Source organism: Canis lupus, chromosome 7 (genome assembly GCF_003254725.2).
Source record: "Canis lupus dingo isolate Sandy chromosome 7, ASM325472v2, whole genome shotgun sequence".
Classification (NCBI taxonomy): domain Eukaryota; kingdom Metazoa; phylum Chordata; class Mammalia; order Carnivora; family Canidae; genus Canis; species Canis lupus.
Window position 1 is genome coordinate 72,472,881 of NC_064249.1, and position 20,574 is coordinate 72,493,454.

At 35.5% G+C, this 20,574-nt stretch overlaps 1 protein-coding gene across 15 annotated transcripts in view; it reads right to left on the reverse strand.

The window, feature by feature from the left end:
* Positions 1-20,574, reverse strand: part of L3MBTL4 (L3MBTL histone methyl-lysine binding protein 4) — a 492,784-nt gene that overhangs the window by 377,234 nt on the left and 94,976 nt on the right. For 11 of the 15 annotated variants that reach the window (XM_049112901.1, XM_049112903.1, XM_049112902.1 and 8 more), the window contains 2 exons: positions 1,956-2,036; positions 1,171-1,273 (listed from right to left, as the gene is read on the reverse strand). In XM_049112901.1, the coding sequence (XP_048968858.1) occupies positions 1,171-1,242 (72 nt within the window). In that variant the 5' untranslated portion in view covers positions 1,243-1,273; positions 1,956-2,036. Of the gene's footprint in view, positions 1-1,170; positions 1,274-1,955; positions 2,037-20,574 lie in introns of those variants that run through there. The other 4 variants (XM_049112904.1, XM_049112905.1, XM_049112906.1 and 1 more) reach the window with 2 other exon arrangements.

The following is a 20,574-nucleotide window of genomic DNA, read 5'->3' on the forward strand; positions in this document are numbered from 1 at the left end:
TCTAAAACTACCACTAAGATGTACCAGGACTAATACTTGATGGATTTACTTTCTGGCATTTTCCTATATACATATACATAGCTTTATCTCTAGTTCAAAAAGTAACACATGTTAATGGTAAAATATTTGAATAGAAAAGACAATATAAAAAAAGCACCTGGGGACACCTGAGTGGCTCAGTGGTTGCACATCTGCCCTCAGCTCAGGGCCTGATCCCAGAGTCCTGGGATCAAGTCCCGCACCGGGCTCTCTGCAGGGAGCCTGCTTCTCCTCTATGTCTTCTCCTCTATGTCTCCACCTCTCTCTGTGTCTCTCATGAATAAATAAATAAAATCTTCTAAAAATATATTGTCTAAATAAAAAAAGCACCTATAAACAATCATTTAGTAATAACTACTCTTAACCTTTTAGTCTGTCTCCACATCAGATTAAGTCTCTAAACAACTGTTAGATAACTGATTTTGGGAGGGCAGGTTAAATTTTTTTTCTCTTTTAGGGTTTTTTTCTCAGATTATTCACTAAATAATTACCTTCAGTTCGAGAAATACCTCTTTTTAATAGGACATAAATTGTGTGTGGTATATTTGGGGGGAATTAAAAGAAAAGGAGATTATTTAAGAAATTTTATTTGATAAAACCTTAAGTACTAAGTTATTTATCATGAAAGATAAATCTCTTGAGTATTTTTCACAAAAGTTATTATATTATCATAGCTATGCACTGTGTTTGTAAATACAAGCATAAAATCTTGGAAAACACTGGCCAGTCACAGAATATCGTAAGATATAATTGTCATGTAAACATAATTGTCATTGTAAACAATAAATTGATTTACATGTATGCAATATGCTATACTTAAAATACATCCACATGTAAACGTGTTCAAAGATACACATTAAAATTTTTAAATTAAAAAGAAAAAGTCTCCTTTCACTTTATTTTTTAAAGTTTTTCTCCTTTTATTTTAAAATGGAGATTACCCTTTAAAAATGTTATCAGGTTTTAATAACATTTATATTCTATACCTTTGTATACAAAACTCAACCAGAGTTTCAGCTCCTAGTCACTGAGGAAACACCTCTGTTGTGGTTACAAAACCTATATAATTACATTATGAATTCCCACAGTGAGCACAAACTAGAAGGAAGAACCCAGGAATTGACACCTTACCAAGCATCCATCCTGATTCAAATGCTCTTTGGAATCCATATTAAGCTTCCTCTTTCTGTTAGGCTGTTTCATTGCCACTTTAGCACTCCTTAGCAGTGTTTTTCTGTAAAATAGTGCCACATTATGCTGAGTGAAGTAAGTCAATCGGAGAAGGACAAACAGTGTATGTTCTCATTCATTTGGGGAATATAAATAATAGTGAAAGGGAATATAAGGGAAGGGAGAAGAAATGTGTGGGAAATATCAGAAAGGGAGACAGAACATAAAGACTCCTAACTCTGGGAAACGAACTAGGAGTGATGGAAGGGGAGGAGGGTGGGGGGTGGGGGTGAGTGGGTGATGGGCACTGAGGGGGACACTTGAAGGGATGAGCACTGGGTGTTATTCTGTATGTTGGTAAATTGAACACCAATAAAAAAGTAATTTATTTAAAAAAATAGTGCCACATAAAAAAGTTCAGGAGTTTTGCACCACTAGAATAACAAAAACAAACCCTAAAAATGTTTTCATTAAACTTCTTCTAACTGGTTGCTATAAATACCCTGAAAAATGAACTCAGGTAAAAATTTCACTGTTGCTTTTATAGTTCCCCACTATAATAATACATTAATGGGGAAAGAGAGGAGTTTTCCGCCTCATCTAGAATTTATTATCACAAAGAAAAGAGATACTATTTTTTTGGTCTATCACAATACTTTTGGCATTTTGTGTCTGGGGAGTTGGGTTTTTTTTTGCTTAGCTTAACTAATTCAGATTCACTGCAATCTACCTATTCAGATACTCACATGGTCTGACTGTCCACAAGTGTCAAGGCAAAGGTATGCTTGGTGAAAGGACTTTTATCATACACAGCATAGCACAGCAATCTGAAAGAGAGAAAATAAAAAATTTTACCAATCCAATTTATCATGGACCATTCTTCAGTATGCTAATACATAGTAATGGACTAGTAACAAAATTAAATCAATAATCAAAAACTCCCAACCAGATGGACCAGTTGGATTCACATATAAGTTCTACTAAACATGTAAAGAAGAGTTAAACTATCCCAAAATAATAGAAGAGGAAGAAACTCTTTCACATTCATGCTGTGAGGCCAGTATTACCCTCATACCAAAAGCAGACAAAGATAACACAAAAAAAGAAAATTACAGGCCATTATCCCTGATAAAATAGATGCAAAAAATCTTCAAAAAATATTAGCAAACTGAATTCAACATATAAAAAGGATCACAAATCATGATTAAGTGGGTTTTATTCGAGGGATAAAAGAATGGTTCAACATCTGCAGATCAATCACCATGACACACCACATTAACAATATGAAGAATAAAAACACAGGTTTGAACTACATAGGTTCACTTATATAAATACAGTACAGTACTGTAAATGTATTTTCTCCTCTTTATGATTTTCTTAATAACATTTCCTTTTCTCTAGCTTACTTTACTATAAAATATGTAAAAATACAGTATATAACACAAATAACATATGCAACATAGGTTAATTGGCTGTTTATATTATCAGTAAGTCTTCTGTTCAATAACATACTCTTAGTAGTTAAGTTTTTTGGTGGGTTGAAGGCTATATGCAAATTTTCAACTACACTGGGATTGGTGCCCCTAATCCCCACATTCTTTAAGGAACAACTTTATAAAAATCCTAAAGATTCCACTAGAAAACTGTCAGAATTAATAAATGAATTCAGTAAAGTCACAGGATACAAACTTCACACCTAGAAATATGCTGTATTTCTATGCACTATGAAAAAAAAGTAGCAGAAAAAAATTATAAAAATAATCTCATTTAAAACTGCATCAAAATAATAAAATACCTAGGAAAATATCTAATCCAAGGAGTTGAAATACCTGTACTCTAAAAAATATAAGACAACTGATGAAAACACTGAAGATGAAACAAATAAATATAAAGATATTCTATGCTCATGGATTAGAAACATTAATACTGTTAATATGTCCATACTATCAAAAGTAATCTATATATTCAATGCAATTCCCATCAAAATGCCAAATTTTTCACTGAAATTAGGACAAATAATCCTAAAATTTATTTAAAACCACAAAAGACTCTGAATAACTAAAGCAATCTTGAAAAAGAAGAACAAAGCTGGAAATATCACAATCTCAGTTTTGAAGCTATATTACAAAGCTATGTAAACAATACAATACTGACACAAAAACAGATGCACAGAGCAACAGAAGAGAATAGAGAGCCCAGAAATAAGTCCAAACTTACCTAGTGAATTAATATATGACAAAGAAGGCAAAAATATAGTACAATGGCGAAAAGATAGTCTCTTCAATATATTGTATTGAGAAAAGTGGAGCAGCTACATTCAAAAGAATAAAGAATGAAAATGGACCACTTTCATGTGCTATACACACACACCACACACACACACACACACACACACACACACACACACAAAATCAACTCAAAATAAATCAAAGACCTAAATGTAAAACATAAAACAATAGAACTCCTAAAAGGAAATGGAGGCAGTAATCTCTTGGACATCAACCTTAGTATTGTTTTTGTGAATCTGTCTCCTCATGCAAGAGAAACAAAAGCAAAAATAAACAAATAGGACTACACAAAGCTAAAAAGATTTTGCACAGCAAAGGAAACCATCAACAAAACAAAAAGGTAACCCACTGAATGGGAGAAGATATTTTTCAAATGATTTATCTGATGACAGGTTAATATCTAAAATATAAAAAGAATCTGGGTCACAAGAGGGACTCAGTCAGTTGAGCATCCAACTGTTTCAATTCAGGTCATGACCTTTGGGGGTCATGAGATTAAATCTCACATCAGGCCCGTGCTCAGCAGGGAGTCTGCTGGAGATTCTCTCTCTTTCCTTTTCCCTCTGACCCTAACCCCCTCTATAATAAATAAATCTTCAAAAAAATAATTCATACAAACTCAACAACATGAAAACAAAGAATCCAATTAAAAATGGGGAGAAGTCTTGAACAGACATTTTCCCAAAGGAGATATACAGATGGCTAACAGACACAGGAAAAGATTCTCAACATTACTAGTCATCAGAGAAATGCAAAATAAAGCCACAATGAGATTATCACCTCACATCTGTCAAAGTAATATCAAAAAGTCAATAAAAGGAGCGGCTGGGTGGTTCAGTCAGTGAAACATCAAGTCTAGATCTCAGCTCAGGTCTTGATCTTGAGGTCATGAGTTCAAGCCCCAGTTGGGCTCCACGCTGGGTGTAGAGCCTATTTTTTTAAAAAGTCAATAAATAACAAGTGTTGTCAAGGATACAGAGAAAAGAGAACCAACACTCTTGCACTGTTGGTGGGAATGCAAACTGGTGCAGCCACTATGAAAAACAGTCTGGCAACTCCTCAAAAAATTAAAAATAGAGATACCTTACAAATCAGTAACTCCACTTTTGGGCATATATACTACCCTCCAAAAAAACATTAATTCAAAAGGATACATGCACCCCTGTGTTTATTGCAGCATTAGTCACAAAAGCCAAAATATGGAAGCAACCTAAGTGTCCATCAACAGACGAATAAAGAAGATGTGATATATATGTATGTGTGTGTGTGTGTAAATATACACAATGTAATAATACTCAACCAAAAAACGAATGAATTCCTGGCATTCAAGACAACATGGATGAACCTAGAGGATATTATATAAACTAAATAAGTTGGATAGAAGACAAATAGTATAGGATTCACTTATATCTGGAATCTAAAAAACAAAACAAATGAAGAAACAAATAAATTCACAGATACAGAGAAAAAGCTGGTGGTTGCCAGAAGGGACGGAGGTAGGAGGAAAAGTAAAACAAGTGAAGGGGATTAAGAGGCTTAAACTTCCAGTTCTGAAACAAATATGTCCTAGGGATGAAACTGCAGCATAGGAAATAAGATCAATAATATTATAATAATGTATGGTGACAGATGGTAACTTCACTTACTGTGGTGATCATTTCATAATGCATATCATTGTCAAATCTCTGTTATATTCCTGAAACTAATATATGTCAAATATACTTCAATTAAAATTTAAAAAAATAAATGAATACATTAATAGTAGATATTCTTTGAAAAGTTATTTGGAATAAACTTTTGATAGGCAAGTTAACCATTTTAGAGAACTTGCCCCTAGCATTACATGAGTACCACTGGAGCTATAATTCACTTGGAATAATTTTAACTAAGACTGATATGTAACTTAAAAAAAAAAAAGTTTAGCAGACCTCAATCATCATAGTTCCCAGTGTTTTAGAATCATATACCCAAACTTCTTCCCTGATACATCCACCTACACAATGACCCTAGATATGACAAACTGAACACATTCACAACTGAGCTCATCATTGCCCCTCTCAGTGCCTCCCAGTTACACACTCTCTCCCTATTTGCATTAATGATAGGACCAGTCACTTGTCTGTCTCCATCTGCCCCTTGACAATTCTTCACACTAGACACTGCACAAGAGCACCAAGCCAATGGGCAAGTGGAAGCCAAAATCCATTCTGGGCTCTGCACACATGCCACTCTCCCTGCCTCCATTTAAGAGGTGCCAGTCAGAAAAATGCATCTTTTTCTGATTCAAAAAAAGACACCTTTTGGGCTAATGGTGCCCTGACTTTGCTGTATGTAGCCAGAGACCTGGGAGTTAGCATCATTTCATCCTTTACATCACTCCATACACTCTATCACCAGGTTTTGCTCATTTTTAATCTACTCAACATTTCTTTTTTTAAGATTTTATTTATTTATTTATTTATTTATTTATTTATTTATTTTTTTTTTTTTTTTTTTTTTTTGAGAGAGAGAGAGAGAGAAGCAGGGGGGAGGACAGAGAGAGAGAGAGAGGAAGAGAGAAAATCTTCAGCAGGCTTCACAGTCAGTGCAGAGCCCAATGCAGGGCTCAATCTCACAACCCCGAGATCATGCATGACCTGAGCCAAAAATCAAGAGTCAAATGCTTAATTGAGCCACTCAGGTGTCCCTCAACATTTCTTGAATTCATTTTCTCCTCCTACTCCTATTAAATCTGACCACCTCCAATTTTAGGCTCCAGAACACTGACCTGCCCTACTATTCATCCCTCCTTTTTCAATCCCTCTATTTTTTATTCATCCTTTAGGACTCAACTCAAGGGAGACTTCATAGCCTTGAGACAAGCCTTCCTTGCTTACCTCCTGCTCCCAATGGACCAGGTATGTCTTATATAAAACACTGTACTTCTGCGTATCTTTGTCACATTATTCAACACCTTATACTACATCTTTTTTATTTACAGATATGTCTCCCTTCATGTGGCTGATAACAAAGATCATGAATTATTGATCCTTATTTTCCCATTGTCTAGAGAGCCTCTGGCTCAGCATATCTGTGGCCCTGAACTGCCCAAGTACAGCTCTGAATTACAGAGAAGCATCCACCACCTTAAGTTGGTGCCAGAGTCCTTAGTCCACACATTACTCCTTTTACAGTACTGTTTGAGTAGAGTGAGTGGAATTCTCTAACTTGGCAACTACTTTCTCTTTCTCTTACATATATTAAAAAAAATAGACAAACAAAACACATTTCCTCATATACACTTCCTTCCATTCGATATTTATGTCCTTAAGATAAGCACTTACCTAGTAAATTCAATAACATTGCATTTATTTTGTAGGATGTAAATACAATTTATCATGCCTAGCTCCCAGTCATACTCTGAACAGCTATGCAAATGAACAGCTTAGACTTGATGCCTTTAGCAAAGTATTATTGCACAAGACATAAGCACTGCCAAGGCTAGTCTGCATTTTACAACTAATAACACCCCATGGCTTGTCAAACCAATATCAGTTGGCTACTAAGGCTTTTGTTTTGCCATCAAAGTGATCTGTCTTGCTAATCCCTAGTAATTATCTCAATAACTCTGGTTTGTTTAAAAAAGCAAGAAAGCCTAAATTTGTATTATTATGTATTGGAGAAAAAAGATGAAAATGTTTCCACCGAGAAGTTCCAAAATAACTGGATTCCCGTTAGGTAATAAAACAAAAATATAAATGACACCTAAGCCCATATTAGATTCTATTGCCAGACATAAAAGGAATCAAATACAATACTCCATCAAATGCAAAATAAAGGAGATGGATGATATATAGTTAGATAGACAAGATGATATGTAAATAGACAGGATTACACACAGAAAGACAGACAGGGAGGTTTTATATACCCCTTTCAATGTCAATCTACAAGATATAGTCTGACCAACAAAATAGAACACTTCTTTTGATATAAATTTAATCTGATATCCTTGGCACAGTATCAAAATATATGGATTACTCTGATTGTCCTAATACATGGCCTGGTCCCAAAAAGCCCCAAATGTCACATCAGTCACATATGCCTCCTTTCTAAGTTTGGAAGAAATTAAAAAAAAAATAGAGCCAAGGAAGAATAACCTCAGATTCTAAAACACATTAGAGAAAAATCATCAAGGAAAAATGAAGGAGAATAGTGAGTAGGTGGTACTACTACCCAGTGTACTTTGGCTTTGTAGTTATACTCAAGTACTAACTATAACAGAAAACATTATTTAAGTGATTTTATTTTTTTCAGATTTTATTTATTTATTAGAGAGAGAGAGAGAGTACAAGCAGAGGGAGCAGTAGGCAGAGGGAGTGGGGAAAGCAGACTCCCCGCTGAGCAGGGAACCCAAAGCAGGACTTGATTCCAGGACCCAGGGATTATGACCTGAACTAAAGGCAGATAATTAACCAACTGAGCCATGCAGATGCCTCTATTTTAAGTGATTTTAATTAAAGACTCCTAAAAGCATTTTATATTAAAACAAGACAGATAATACAGGTAAATGATTTGTATTTCTATAGAAAATTTGGAAATAGCGCACTGCTTTTTCAAACGAATCCTCTGAATCAGTTTGATTTCCCTTCATGGTTAGTGGAATTTTCACAATTGCACACTGCTTATATACTTGTGAACTTCTGATTAAGCAGACAGATTAATTATTTAAAAAACATATAAACAACTTCAATACTTCAGATTTTAAAAGTCTATAAATAACAAAAATAATGCACTGCCTGCCTATGTCCACTTGCTGTTTGGCAATTCTTTCACAAAATATTTACTGATCACCTGTTATCATCAAGACTGTCATGGGTACTTTGCAGAATATAAGTATGATTCATAAGATACTCCAGAAAGGAAGAAAATGCAAGTAGCCATTAATGCTCTGGATAACCCAGGATAGTTCTGCCTCATGCCACCCATCCCAGCAGTTATAACCAGCACCACCTTCCACTCCTCCAAATGTTCCAGTTTAGACAGTAAATCCTATGGTCACTGTATGGACAAGAAACATACATAAATTAACAAGAAATATAATGCATGCCATTAAAGAAGTGTAAGTAAGTAATTAACATGATGTTCACAGGAGAGAAAGTATGTCTAACATTGATAAGAAAACGCACTGTGGAGGAACATTTCAGCTGCTTCTAGGATGCTGCATAGATTTTAAAGTGAATTTAGCACCACAATATCGAATACAAATACCTGATTATTGCATTGACTTGCCACTTCAAAGATGTTACCAGGCTAAAATGTATCCATTGATACTTAATGTCAATAATAATGCACAACAGTTGGTCTGTAAATAAATAAATAATTACAACTGAGTGTATTTTGACAATTTCTGCATGAATTCCTGCTCTCTTTTAATTGCATTAGTAGCTAACATTACCTGGCAAAGCCATAATCCCTCTAACATATACACTTTCAATTAATATTTATTACAATCCAAGGACATATGTACCATTATCACTCTTTTTGCACAGATGAGGAAACATTCCTTTGTTCTAAACAAAAAACAAATCCATTTAAATATACACCAAATAATCCTCTCTGTACACATGCAGCAAATCAGAAACAAAGATGGCAAGCCTTCAGTCTGTTAAGCTCCAGACAAAGAGAAAGGCAGAGGAAGTTAGGAGTCAGGGGTTAACACAAGATGAGTGCTGGAGCCAGGTTTACCCCATGAAGCCAAGAGGTGGCAAGAGGCTCCACCAAAGGTGAATAGAAGTCAAATGGAACTTCCACCACAAATGATACATTAGAACTATGAGTCTAAGAAGAACAAATACTAACTCCTGACAAGGAAGTCGGCTTCAGGGAGCCAGGCATAGGCAACCACAAACACTAAAAAAACAGGAGAAAGAAGGCATGTATAGAATGAGGAAACAAAATTGTCCCCCTCAAAGTACATCTGAATATCAAAATTCAAAAATACATAAAGAAATCATGTGCTGGGATCCCTGGGTGGCTCAGCAGTTTAGCGCCTGCCTTTGGCCCAGAGTGCGATCCTGGAGCACGGGATCGAATCCTGAGTCGGGCTCCCAGCATAGAGCCCGCTTCTCACTCTGCCTGTGTCTCTGACTCTCTCTCTCTCTCTCTCTCTCTCTCTCTATGTCTATCATGACTAAATAAATAAAATCTTAAAAAAAAAAAAGAAATCATGTGCTAAGAAAGACAAGAAAATCAGCAACTGGGGAGAGGAATTCATCCTGGTAACATTTAAATTATAGAAAATATTGACAAGTATTTTTAAATAATTAAGTTTAGGATGCTCAAAAAGATAAATGAAGAAAAGACAGCCCTAAAAAAATGATCAAAAATTTGTGAACAGTAATACAAGTATGTAAAGCAAAATGAGTTAGATATGAAAAAAGCTTAAAACCGTTGCAATTTTAAGCACAGTCAACAAGATAACCAAGCCTGACATACTTTTTTAGCTAGACCAAGAAAAAAAGAGTATTCAAATTACTAAAACCAGAAGGAGAGAAGTTACATCAATACTAATCTTACAAAAATCAAAAGGATTATAAGGGCATACAGTTGACCCTTGGACAACACAGGGCCTAGGAGCACCGACCCCCCATGCAATCAAAAATCCACGTACAACTTTGGACTCCTCAAAAACTTAACTACTAATAGCCCACTGTTGACCAAAGCCTTACTAAAAATGTAGACGGTCGATTAACACATATTTTGTATGTTATGGTGTTATATACTGTGTTCTTACAATAAAGTAAGCTAGAGAAAAGAAAATGCTACTAAGAAAATCATTAGGAAGAGAAAATATATTTATAGTACTGTACTCTATCGAGAAAAATCTATAGATAAGTAGACATGTAGTTCAAACCTATGTTGTTCAAAGGTCAAATGTATTATGAAAACCGAAATCAGACAAATTAGATAACTTACATGAAATTTCTAAAAAGACATAAGTTACTGAAAATGATTCAAGAAGAAATAGAAAATCTGAATATATCTATAACAAGAGATGAATGTAGCAATTTTAAGACTTCCCCATAAGAAAAGCCTAGACCTAGATGATTTATACTCAATATTCAAAGAAATTAATACCTACCCTTTACAAACTCTCTCCAAAAAGGAGAATATGAAACAATACTTCCAACTCATCCTATGAGACAAAACACTACTGCCCTGATTGTAAAAAAAAATGACAAAGATAACACAAGAAAGTAAAACTATAGACCAATATTCTTATACAGATTCAAAAATCTTCAAAATACTAACAAACCGAATCCAACAACATATAAAAGAATTGCACAGCATGACCAGGAGTGGTAGGTTAAACATTATAAAATCAATTAATGTATAGTTAAACATTATAAAATCAATTAATGTATAATACTACAATAAGAGAATGAAGGGAAAAAAAAAAAAACAATCCTATCAGTAAACACAGAAAAAGCTTTTGACAAACCTTAGCTCCTTCAATGATTAAAAAAAAAAAAATACACTTACCAAAAGAGGAATAGAAGGATTTCCTAAAGCTGAAAAAGAGTGTTTATTAAACACCTACACCTGACATCAATACCCAGTGGTAAAAGACTGAAAGCTTTCCTCCCAAGATCACAAACAAGACAAGGATGTCTACTCTTCACCATCTCTATTTAGCAATATTTTAGAGGTTCCAGTCAGGGCATCTAGACAAGAAAAAGAAATAAAAGGCACAGAGATGGGAAAGGAAGAATTAAAAATGTCTCTGTTTACAATGACATGATCTAGTATGTAAAAAAATCCTAAGCTTTAGAACTAATAGATAAGTTAAACAAGATCGATATATACAAATCAGTTACATTCTTATACAAATGCAATTAACACATCAAGAATAAATTAAAATGTTGCATTCATAATAGGATCAAAAAATAAGCTTAATAAAGAAGTGCAAGACTTAAAAACTGACAACTATAATAAAACACTGTAAAAAGAAATAACTGCAAAGATATTCCTTAATCATGGATTGAATATTTACTAAGTTTAATATAGCAATGTTCTCAAATTGATAGAGATTTAATAAAATCTCTAATAAAAAAATAAAATATCTAATCAAAATCCCAAGTGTTTTTTTTTTTGTTTTGTTTTGTTTTTTTTTTGCAGAAATTGATAAACTGATCCTAAACTTCATATGGAAATGCAGAAACACCACAGAATAGCCAAAACAATCATGAAAAAGAAGGACAGGACTTACACTTACTGGTTTCAAAACTTAATACATACAAAAATAGGTTCAAAATGGATTAAAGACCCAACTGTGAGACTGGAATCCATTGAAATCCCAGAGGAGAAATCTCTGTGACCTCAGTCGCAGCAACTTCCCTCGCAGAGGCAAGGGAAACAAAAGCAAAAATGAACAATTAGGACTTCATCAGGATAAAAAGCTTTTGCAAACAAGGGAAACAATCAACTAAACTAAAAGGCAACCTATGGAATGGGAGATAATATTTACAAATGACCTATCAGGTACAGGGCTAGTATAAAAATCTATAAAGAACTTATTAAACTCAACACCCAAAAAAACAAAAAGTCCAGTAAAGAAATGGGCAGAAACATGAACAGGAAATGCTCCAAAGAAAACATACAAATGGCTAACAGAAGTGTGAAAAAATGTTCAACATCACTTGGCATCAGGGAAATACAAATCAAAACCACTATGAGATACCACCTCACACTGGTCAGAATGGCTAAAATTAACAACTAGGAAACAGCAGATGTTGGTGAGTATGTGAAGAAAGGGGTACACTCTTAACTGTTGGTGGGAATGCAAACTGGTGCAGCCACTCTGGAAAACAATATGGAGGTTCCCCAAAAAGTTAAAAATAGAACTAACCTACAACCCAGCAACTGCACTACTAGGTATTTATGCAAAGGATACAAACAAGGCGATTAGAAGGAGCACATGCACCCCAATGTTTACAGCAGCAACGTCCACAATATCCAAAATATCCAAAGAGCCCAGTTATCATCAACAGATGAATGGATAAAAAAGAGGTGGTATATATATATATGCAATGGAATATTACTCAAGCATCAAAAAGAATGAAATCTTGTCACTTGGAATGACGTGGATGGAACTAGAGGGTATTATGCTAAAGTGAAATAGGTCAGTCAAAGAAAGACAAATATCAAATGATTTCACTCATGTAGAATTTAAGAAACAAAACAGATGAACATAGGGAAAGGGAAGAAAAAATAATAAATAAATAAATAAAATAAAATAAAATAAAATAAAATAAAATAAAATAATACAGAGAGGGAGGCAAACCATAAGAGACTCTTAGCTATAGGAAACAAACTGAGGGTTGCTGAAGGGGAGGTGGGTAGGGGGATGGGGTAATTAGGTGATGGGGATTAAGGATTACACTTGCTGAGATGAGCACTGAGTGTTGTATATAAGTGCTGAATTACTATATTGTATACCTGAAACTAATATTATAGTGTATATAAACTAACTATAATTTAAATAAAACTACGGGCACCCAGGTCATTCAGTCAGTTAAGTGTCTGCCTTCAGCTCAGGTCATGATCCCAGGGTCCTGGGATCAAGCCCCATGTCTGGCTCCCTGCCTCAGCAGGGAGTCTGCTTCTTCCTCTTCCTCCACTTGCACCACCCTCCCTCCCCCCCTGCTCATTCTCTCTCTCTGTCTCAAATGTATAAATATAATCATAAATAAATACATAAATAAATAAATAAATAAATAAATAAATAATACATACTTTTAAAAAGCCACAGTAATCAAGACAGTATGGCACTGGCATAAAGACAGACATACAGACCAACTGAATAGATTGATGTTCTAGAAATAAACCATACATCTATGTCTAATTAATCTTCAACAAAGGTGCCAACATAATTTGCCAAGGAAAAAAATATTCTTTTCAACAAATGGTACTGGGACAACTGGATATTCACATGCAAAAGAGTGAGGTTGGAGCCTTCCCTCATACCATATACAAATATTAATTCAAAGTGGATCATAGACTTAAATGTAAGACCTAAAACTATAAAATCGTTGAAAGAAAATATAGGACTGAATATTCAAGCCCTTGGTTAGGTAATGGCTTCTTAGATGTGACACCAAAAGTATAAGCTACAAAAGAAAAAGTGGACTACGTCAAAAGTAAAACCTTTTGTGCTGCAAATGATACCATCAAGAAAGTGAAAAGGCAGCATACAGAATGAGTGGGAAGAAATATGTGCAAATACTATATCTACAAGATCTGTATTGAGAATATAAAAAGAACTTTAACAACTTAATAATAAAAAGAAAACCGCCAAAATAGGCAAAGGATTTAAACCAACATTTCTCTAAAAGAAGATGCACAAATAGCTAATAAGGACATGGAAAGAGGATAGTCAACATCATTAATCACTGGGGAAACAGAAATTAAAAAAAAAAAAACACAAGCTTTCACTTCACATCCACTAAGATAGCTGTAATAAAAAGGGGGAAAAAGTCAGTAACAAGGATGTGGGGGAATTAAAGACCTCTCCTATTGCTGATAGAATGTAAAATGATACAGTCACTTTGGAAAAGTTTGGCAGTTCCTTGAAATGTTAAACAAAATGAACCAGCAACTCCACTCCCATGCATATACCCAAGAGAAATGAAAACACACATCCACACAAAAACTTGTCCATGAATGCTCACAGTAGCATGATTCATAACAGCCAAAAAGTGGATACAACCCAGAGTTGATCGTCAATTGATAAGGCAGTGTGATACTTGTTCTGAAATAGGTAAACATACTGAGAAAGATGAGAGAGCCCCTCAAAAGAAAGGTATATGTGAAAACTTGATTATCAAAGGAAGTATAATATCAGCTGTGGCTTTTCACATATGCCCTTTACTATGCTGAGGTACTTTCTTTCTATTCCTAGTTTGTTGAGTTTTAATCATGAGTGTTTTAATTCTATCAAATGCTTTTTCTGCATCTAATAAAATGATCATGTTATTTATCTTTTATTCTGTTAATATAGTAATCACATTACTTGATTTTGTATATTGAGGCCATTCTTTTATACCAAGCATAAATTCCATTTGGTCATAGTGCATGCTCCTTTTAATGTGCTGTTTGCTCCACATTGCTTGTAGTTTGTATTTTTTTTCCATCCACATTCACCCAGGATATTGGCCTACAGTTTTCCTTTTTTATGGTGTCTTTGTCTAGCTTTGGTATTAGGGTAATGCCAGCTTCATAAAATGAATTTGAAAGTATTCTTTTTTCAATTTTTTTGGAAAAGTTAAGAGAAGGAATGGCTTTAATTCATATTTAAATGTTTGCTGAGAGTTCACCAATGAAGTCATCTGGTCCTCAGCTTTTCTTTGTTGGAAGTTTTTTTTTATTACTGATTCAAGCTCCATAGTAGTTACAGATCTGTTCAGGTTTTCTATTTATTCATGACCCAGTCTTGGTAGGTTGTATGTATCTGGGAATTCTCCCATTTCTTCTGGTTTATCCAGTGTGTTGGTAAAGAATTGTTGATGGTAGTCTCTTATGATCCTTTTTATTAATGTAGCATCAGTTGTAATGTTCCCTCTCATATTTGAGTCTTTTTCCTAACTAGTTTAGCTGAAGATTTTTCAATTTTATGTATTCAAAAAATCAATTCTTAGCTTCAATGATTTTTTCCATTGTTTTTCTACTTTCCATTGCATTTATTTCTGCCCTAAACTTTGCTATCTTTTTGTCCTGCTAAATGCAGGTTTAGTTTATTCTTTCTCGGTTCCTGAGATATAAAGTTAGCTTATTTATTTGAGATCTTTCTTTTTAATGTATTCTGTTACCACAATAAATTTACATCTTAATATTCTTTTTGCTGTATGCCATAATTCTGTTCTGTTGTATCTTCATTTTCATTTTTCTCCAAATATTTTCTAATCTCTCTTTTGATTTCTTCTTTGACCCACTGGTTGTTCAAGAGTGTTTATTTAATTTCACATATTTATGAATTCTCCAGTTCTCCTTCTGCTACTGATTTTTACCTTCACTCCACTGTGACCAGTAAAAAAAAAAAACAAAAAAAAAAACTTAGTGTGATTTCAGTCTTTCTAAATTTATTAAGACTTATTTTGTGGCCTAACATTTGACCTATCCTGGAGAAAGTTCTGTGTGTGCTTGAGAAGAACCTGTATTCTGCTGCTTTTGAGTGGAATGCTCTGTATTTGCCTGTTCAGGTCCGTTGCTCTGTAGCACTGTTCAAGTCCTCTGTGTGGATCTTCTTTAAAAAAAAAAAAAAAAAAGATTGTATTTATTTATTTGAGAGAGAGCAAGCCAGAGAGAGCACAAGCAGGGGAAGCAGCAAAGGTAGAGGGAGAAGCAGGCTCCCCGCTGAGCAGGGAGCCCGAAATGGGGCTCAATCCCAGGACCCCAGGATCATCATCACCTAAGCTACAGGCACAGGCTTTAACCGACTGAGCCACCAAGGTGCCCTCTCTGTGGATTTTCTATCCATTACTAAAAATGGGGTACAGAAGTCTCCTACCCCCACAATTACTGTTGTCTATTTCTCCCTTCAGTTCCATCAATGTTTGCTTTACATACTTAGGTGTTCTGATGTTAAGTACATATATGTTTACAATGGTTATATCTTCCTAGTGGATTGACCTTTGATCACTATATAATATTCTCTTGTGACAGTGTTTGACTTAAAGTCTATTTTGTCTGATATAAGTATAGCCACCTCTCTTAGCTACAGAAGCTAAGCGGATCTCTTCTGATTTCCACCTAACAAAATATATTTCTCTATCCCTTCACTTCTCTCAGTTTAAATTCTTGACCGTCCTGTAAGAGGAGACATCCTCACTCTTGCCATGGGTCCATCTGAACCAAATACACTCAACTTGGGCTTGCCTAGGACTCACTTTGGCCAATGGGAGATACACTGTGAGCTGAGGCTCAAAATGTGCTTGTGCAATTTATTTATGTTGGCTTTACTACACTAAAACTACCTGTGTTAGGAGAACATGCATCAGTTGGCCTTTGACCCTTCTGAGTAGACCCCAGAGAGCAGGTAGGAAACCCCTGAACCTCACTCAGCCTGCAGCCAAGCCCAGAATATGAATGGCCTACAGCCTTTCATAAATCACCAAGGCAAGCCCAGTGATAAATCAAAGATCAATTAACATCTTGTGATGCAGTAGTTTTGGTAGCAAGAGCAGATGGACAGCACGATCCATAGTGGGGGCTGGGGGCAAAACTATGAGTAAGCATTTCACACAGAAATTTAGGAAAAGTTGTTCAGCCTTGTTAGTAATCAGAGAAATTAAGAATCAAACCACAAGACACCAATTCATGATCATCAGAGTGTCAAAAATATAAAACTCTGACAGTACCAGATGTTAGCAAGGGTGAGGAGCAATGGGAATTCTCCTACTCTGCTGGCAGAAGATTAACCACTGGAAAACAACCAAAGTTTTGTTGAAGTTTAAGATGTTCCAGCAAATCCCATGACTCCAGGACTCTAGTAATTGTAGTACTCCATTAGGAGGCAAGTTTATATTAATGGGGGGGGGGGGAAGACTGGAATTAATCCAAATATCTATCAACAGGAATCTGAAAAAACAACTTATGCTATAGTCATACAATATAACATTGCACAGTGAAAATGAATCAGCTGCAAATACATATGCAAGAACATAATTAGCAATAACACTGGATTCACAAAGAAAATCAGAAGACTGCATTCTACATTTTTAAAACACAAAAGCAAGCAAAAGCACTCAATATGTGCCTTAGAGATACATTCTTATGTGGTAAATTATTCGAAGAAGGAAATGATAAATATAAAATGCAGCAAAGTAGTTGAAGAGGAAAATTAACAAGACTGTAATGTTTTCATTCTTAATTAAGCTGGATATTGGCTTCACAGGTATATATATTTTTTCTATTGTGCTTCATACTGACCTATAATATATGTTGTTTTTATGGGACACTAGAAGGTGTAGTTGGCTAATTGCGTGACTCTTGGTTTCGGCGCAGGTCATGATCTCTGTGCTCAGAGCACAGTCTTCTCAAAAGATTCTCTCTCTCTCTGCCCCTCACCCACACCCACACTCCCCCCCCCCCCAACACACACACACTCTCTCTCAAATAAATAAATGTTAAAATATGTTGTTTTTGGGGGTGCCTGGGTGGCTCAGTCAGTTAAGCATCTACCTTCAGCTCAGGTCATGAACTCAGGGTCCTGGAATAGAGCCCCGCTTTGGGTTCCATGTTCAGTAGGTAGGCTTCTTCTTCCTCTCCTGCTGCTGCTCCCCACTGCTTGTGCTCTCTTGCTCCATCAAATAAATAAAGCTTTTTTTTTTAATGTTGTTTTTGTATATAAAATGGCAAACAATTTTTTTAGTAATTTAAATGGTGTATCCTAGGCATTCAAGATAAGAAAAGTTAACAGAGGTAAAAGAGTGCACATAGCACTTTCTTCTAACTGAACAGTCCATTTTTCCTGTTGCTAAATCCCTTTTTTCACCAAGACTTGCTGCCTTTTTCTCTTATGTTTGGGAAAAAATATCTCATTAGGCCCTTTCTGAGCATGTACTAAGTGCAGTTTGCAAGGAGGAGATGTGTGAGGAGCACATGTTGCTCCTACCTGCCTTTGTGAGACCACACTATTGTCAAAGAAGCATAAGAACCAGGGGCATTAACTAAACTGGGGGATAGCCACATCCATGCTGCCTGTCAGAAACTAAGCTGAATCCTCAGCATTTCTAGTTCTACTGAGTGAAATCTCAGCAGGGACAAAAGATGGGAATGAATTCACCAGTCAGAAACACAATCTGGTTCTCCTAAGCAAAAAAGTCATTTATTGGAAGAATAGTGCTCAGACATTTAATGTTCTATGGCAGGATCAGATAGAAACAAAGAAATGCATATTAAAAATAAATAGCTTCCTACACCCACGAATATGACTGGCAAGGACTTATCAAGTGTTAAAGAGAATGTGAAGCAGCAGGAATTCTCACATACTGCTGAACTGTAAACTGTAAACTTCCATCTGGATCCAAATGTTTCTAGATACAAAGAAAAACTAGCACAGGTGCAAAAAGAACATGTTTATATGAAAAATTTAATAGTACTTCCAAATATCCATGGATAGGAAATAAAATGAATAACTAGTAATATATTTTAAAGGGAATACTATACAGCATTGATATATCCCACCCTATTTGTTTTATATCCCGTCACAGATAAATCTCTAAAATACACTTGAACAGAAAGGTCAGGTTGCAGGATTATATACATACCACAGACCTGTCTGTATCATGTCTACTTACAGAAACATAGATGCTTATTCAAAATACAAGAACATGACTGAGGATGATACAAAACTGCAGCTTAGTAGTCACATCTCAGTAGGAGTGGAAAGAAATAGGTCTAGGGAAAGGAGGCTGCAACTGTAATTACAGTGTTCTCATTGCTTTTAAAACACAGAAATCGGGATCCCTGGGTGGTGCAGCGGTTTGGTGCCTACCTTCGGCCCAGGGCGCGATCCTGGAGACCCGGGATCGAATCCCACATCGGGCTCCCGGTGCATGGAGCCTGCTTCTCCCTCTGCCTGTGTCTATGCCTCTCTCTCTCTCTCTCTCTCTCTCTCATATGACTATCATAAATAAATAAAAATTTTAAAAAACACACAGAAATCAATATGCTAAAATACTATTGAGATTATTCAATCCAGATGGCCAGCAGAGAGTTTGTTCATCCCTTCCTTACTTTCAACACTTCATCATGTATTTGGAATACTTCTGATGAAAATATAGCATTCAGGGGTAGTCTTATAAGAGGAGTGTTATGTCTTCATATTTACTTCTAAAAATGTTTCATTTCTCCATGAATATTACCATCAAGTTATGAAGTTATATACTCACTCAATGGCAACCACTCACTTAGAACCTTAAAACCACAACTGGGACATGTAACAAAGCACAGATATCATCATCCCTGCAACTACTATTTATTAAGTTAGCTGCCTCTATGTGCCAGGCATATGGTGGCAGCTTCTCCACAGCCCTTCCAGGGCTAACAAGTTCCAGGTGACATGGCCAGTCAGGGCAAAATTGAACTGGTCTAACTGCAAAATTTTATACCTTAACTAATGACTCCATTTCTAAAAACATACTGATGCTGCCTTTAGCTACAACATGGAGACAAAGCATGTGTTCAGTGCATAGCAGTAGGACTGACATACATTTTTGATGGTGAGATAATGGGAAAATGTGTAAATAAATTACTTGCCTCAGTTCATGTGGCTAGCTGTTGACAGAGCTAGAGCAAGAATCTAAGGTTTAGACAACAGACCACTTCATATCTTATTGAGAACAGACTATATTCATTAAAATAGATTTTCCAACAAATGCCACTGTGAAGCCTTGCCCAAATCAAATTTTCTTAGTATCACATCATTAAGTACATTCAAATAAATCTCCTTCCACGAGTATCTTTAATACAATGGCACTTGAATCATGATAACTGGTACTTCTGCCTAAAATGGCATGCCCATTAAATGACATGGAAATACATAATTTGCAGAAATAAAAATCAAACTGTTTTGTTACTAGACCATGTGTCTATCACAAGCTTTTCAAGATTGCATTAGATAAGGATGCCTAGGTGGCTCAGCGGTTGAGCATCTGCCTTCGGCTCAGGCTGTGATCCCGGGGTCCTAGGACTGAGTCCCACATAGGGCTCCCTGCATAGAGCCTGCTTCTCTCTTTGCCTATGTCTTTGCCTTCTCTGTCTCTCATGAATAAATAATTTTTAAAAGATTGCATTAGATACATGTGAATTCTATTAATCAAAATTTTCATCAGTCAAATAAAAAACTAACACTATGGAAACATTCTCTATTTCTAACTATTTCTCTGATATGATGACCAGGAAGAAATCAGACCAGGGCAGCAGAAAATTCATCCAATCATAAGTTCTCGATCTGACTTAGCTCACTGGCAATGGGACAAGCCTCACCTACACTGACTAGGTTGCTGCTCTTATGGAAAATGACGCAATAACTGGGACA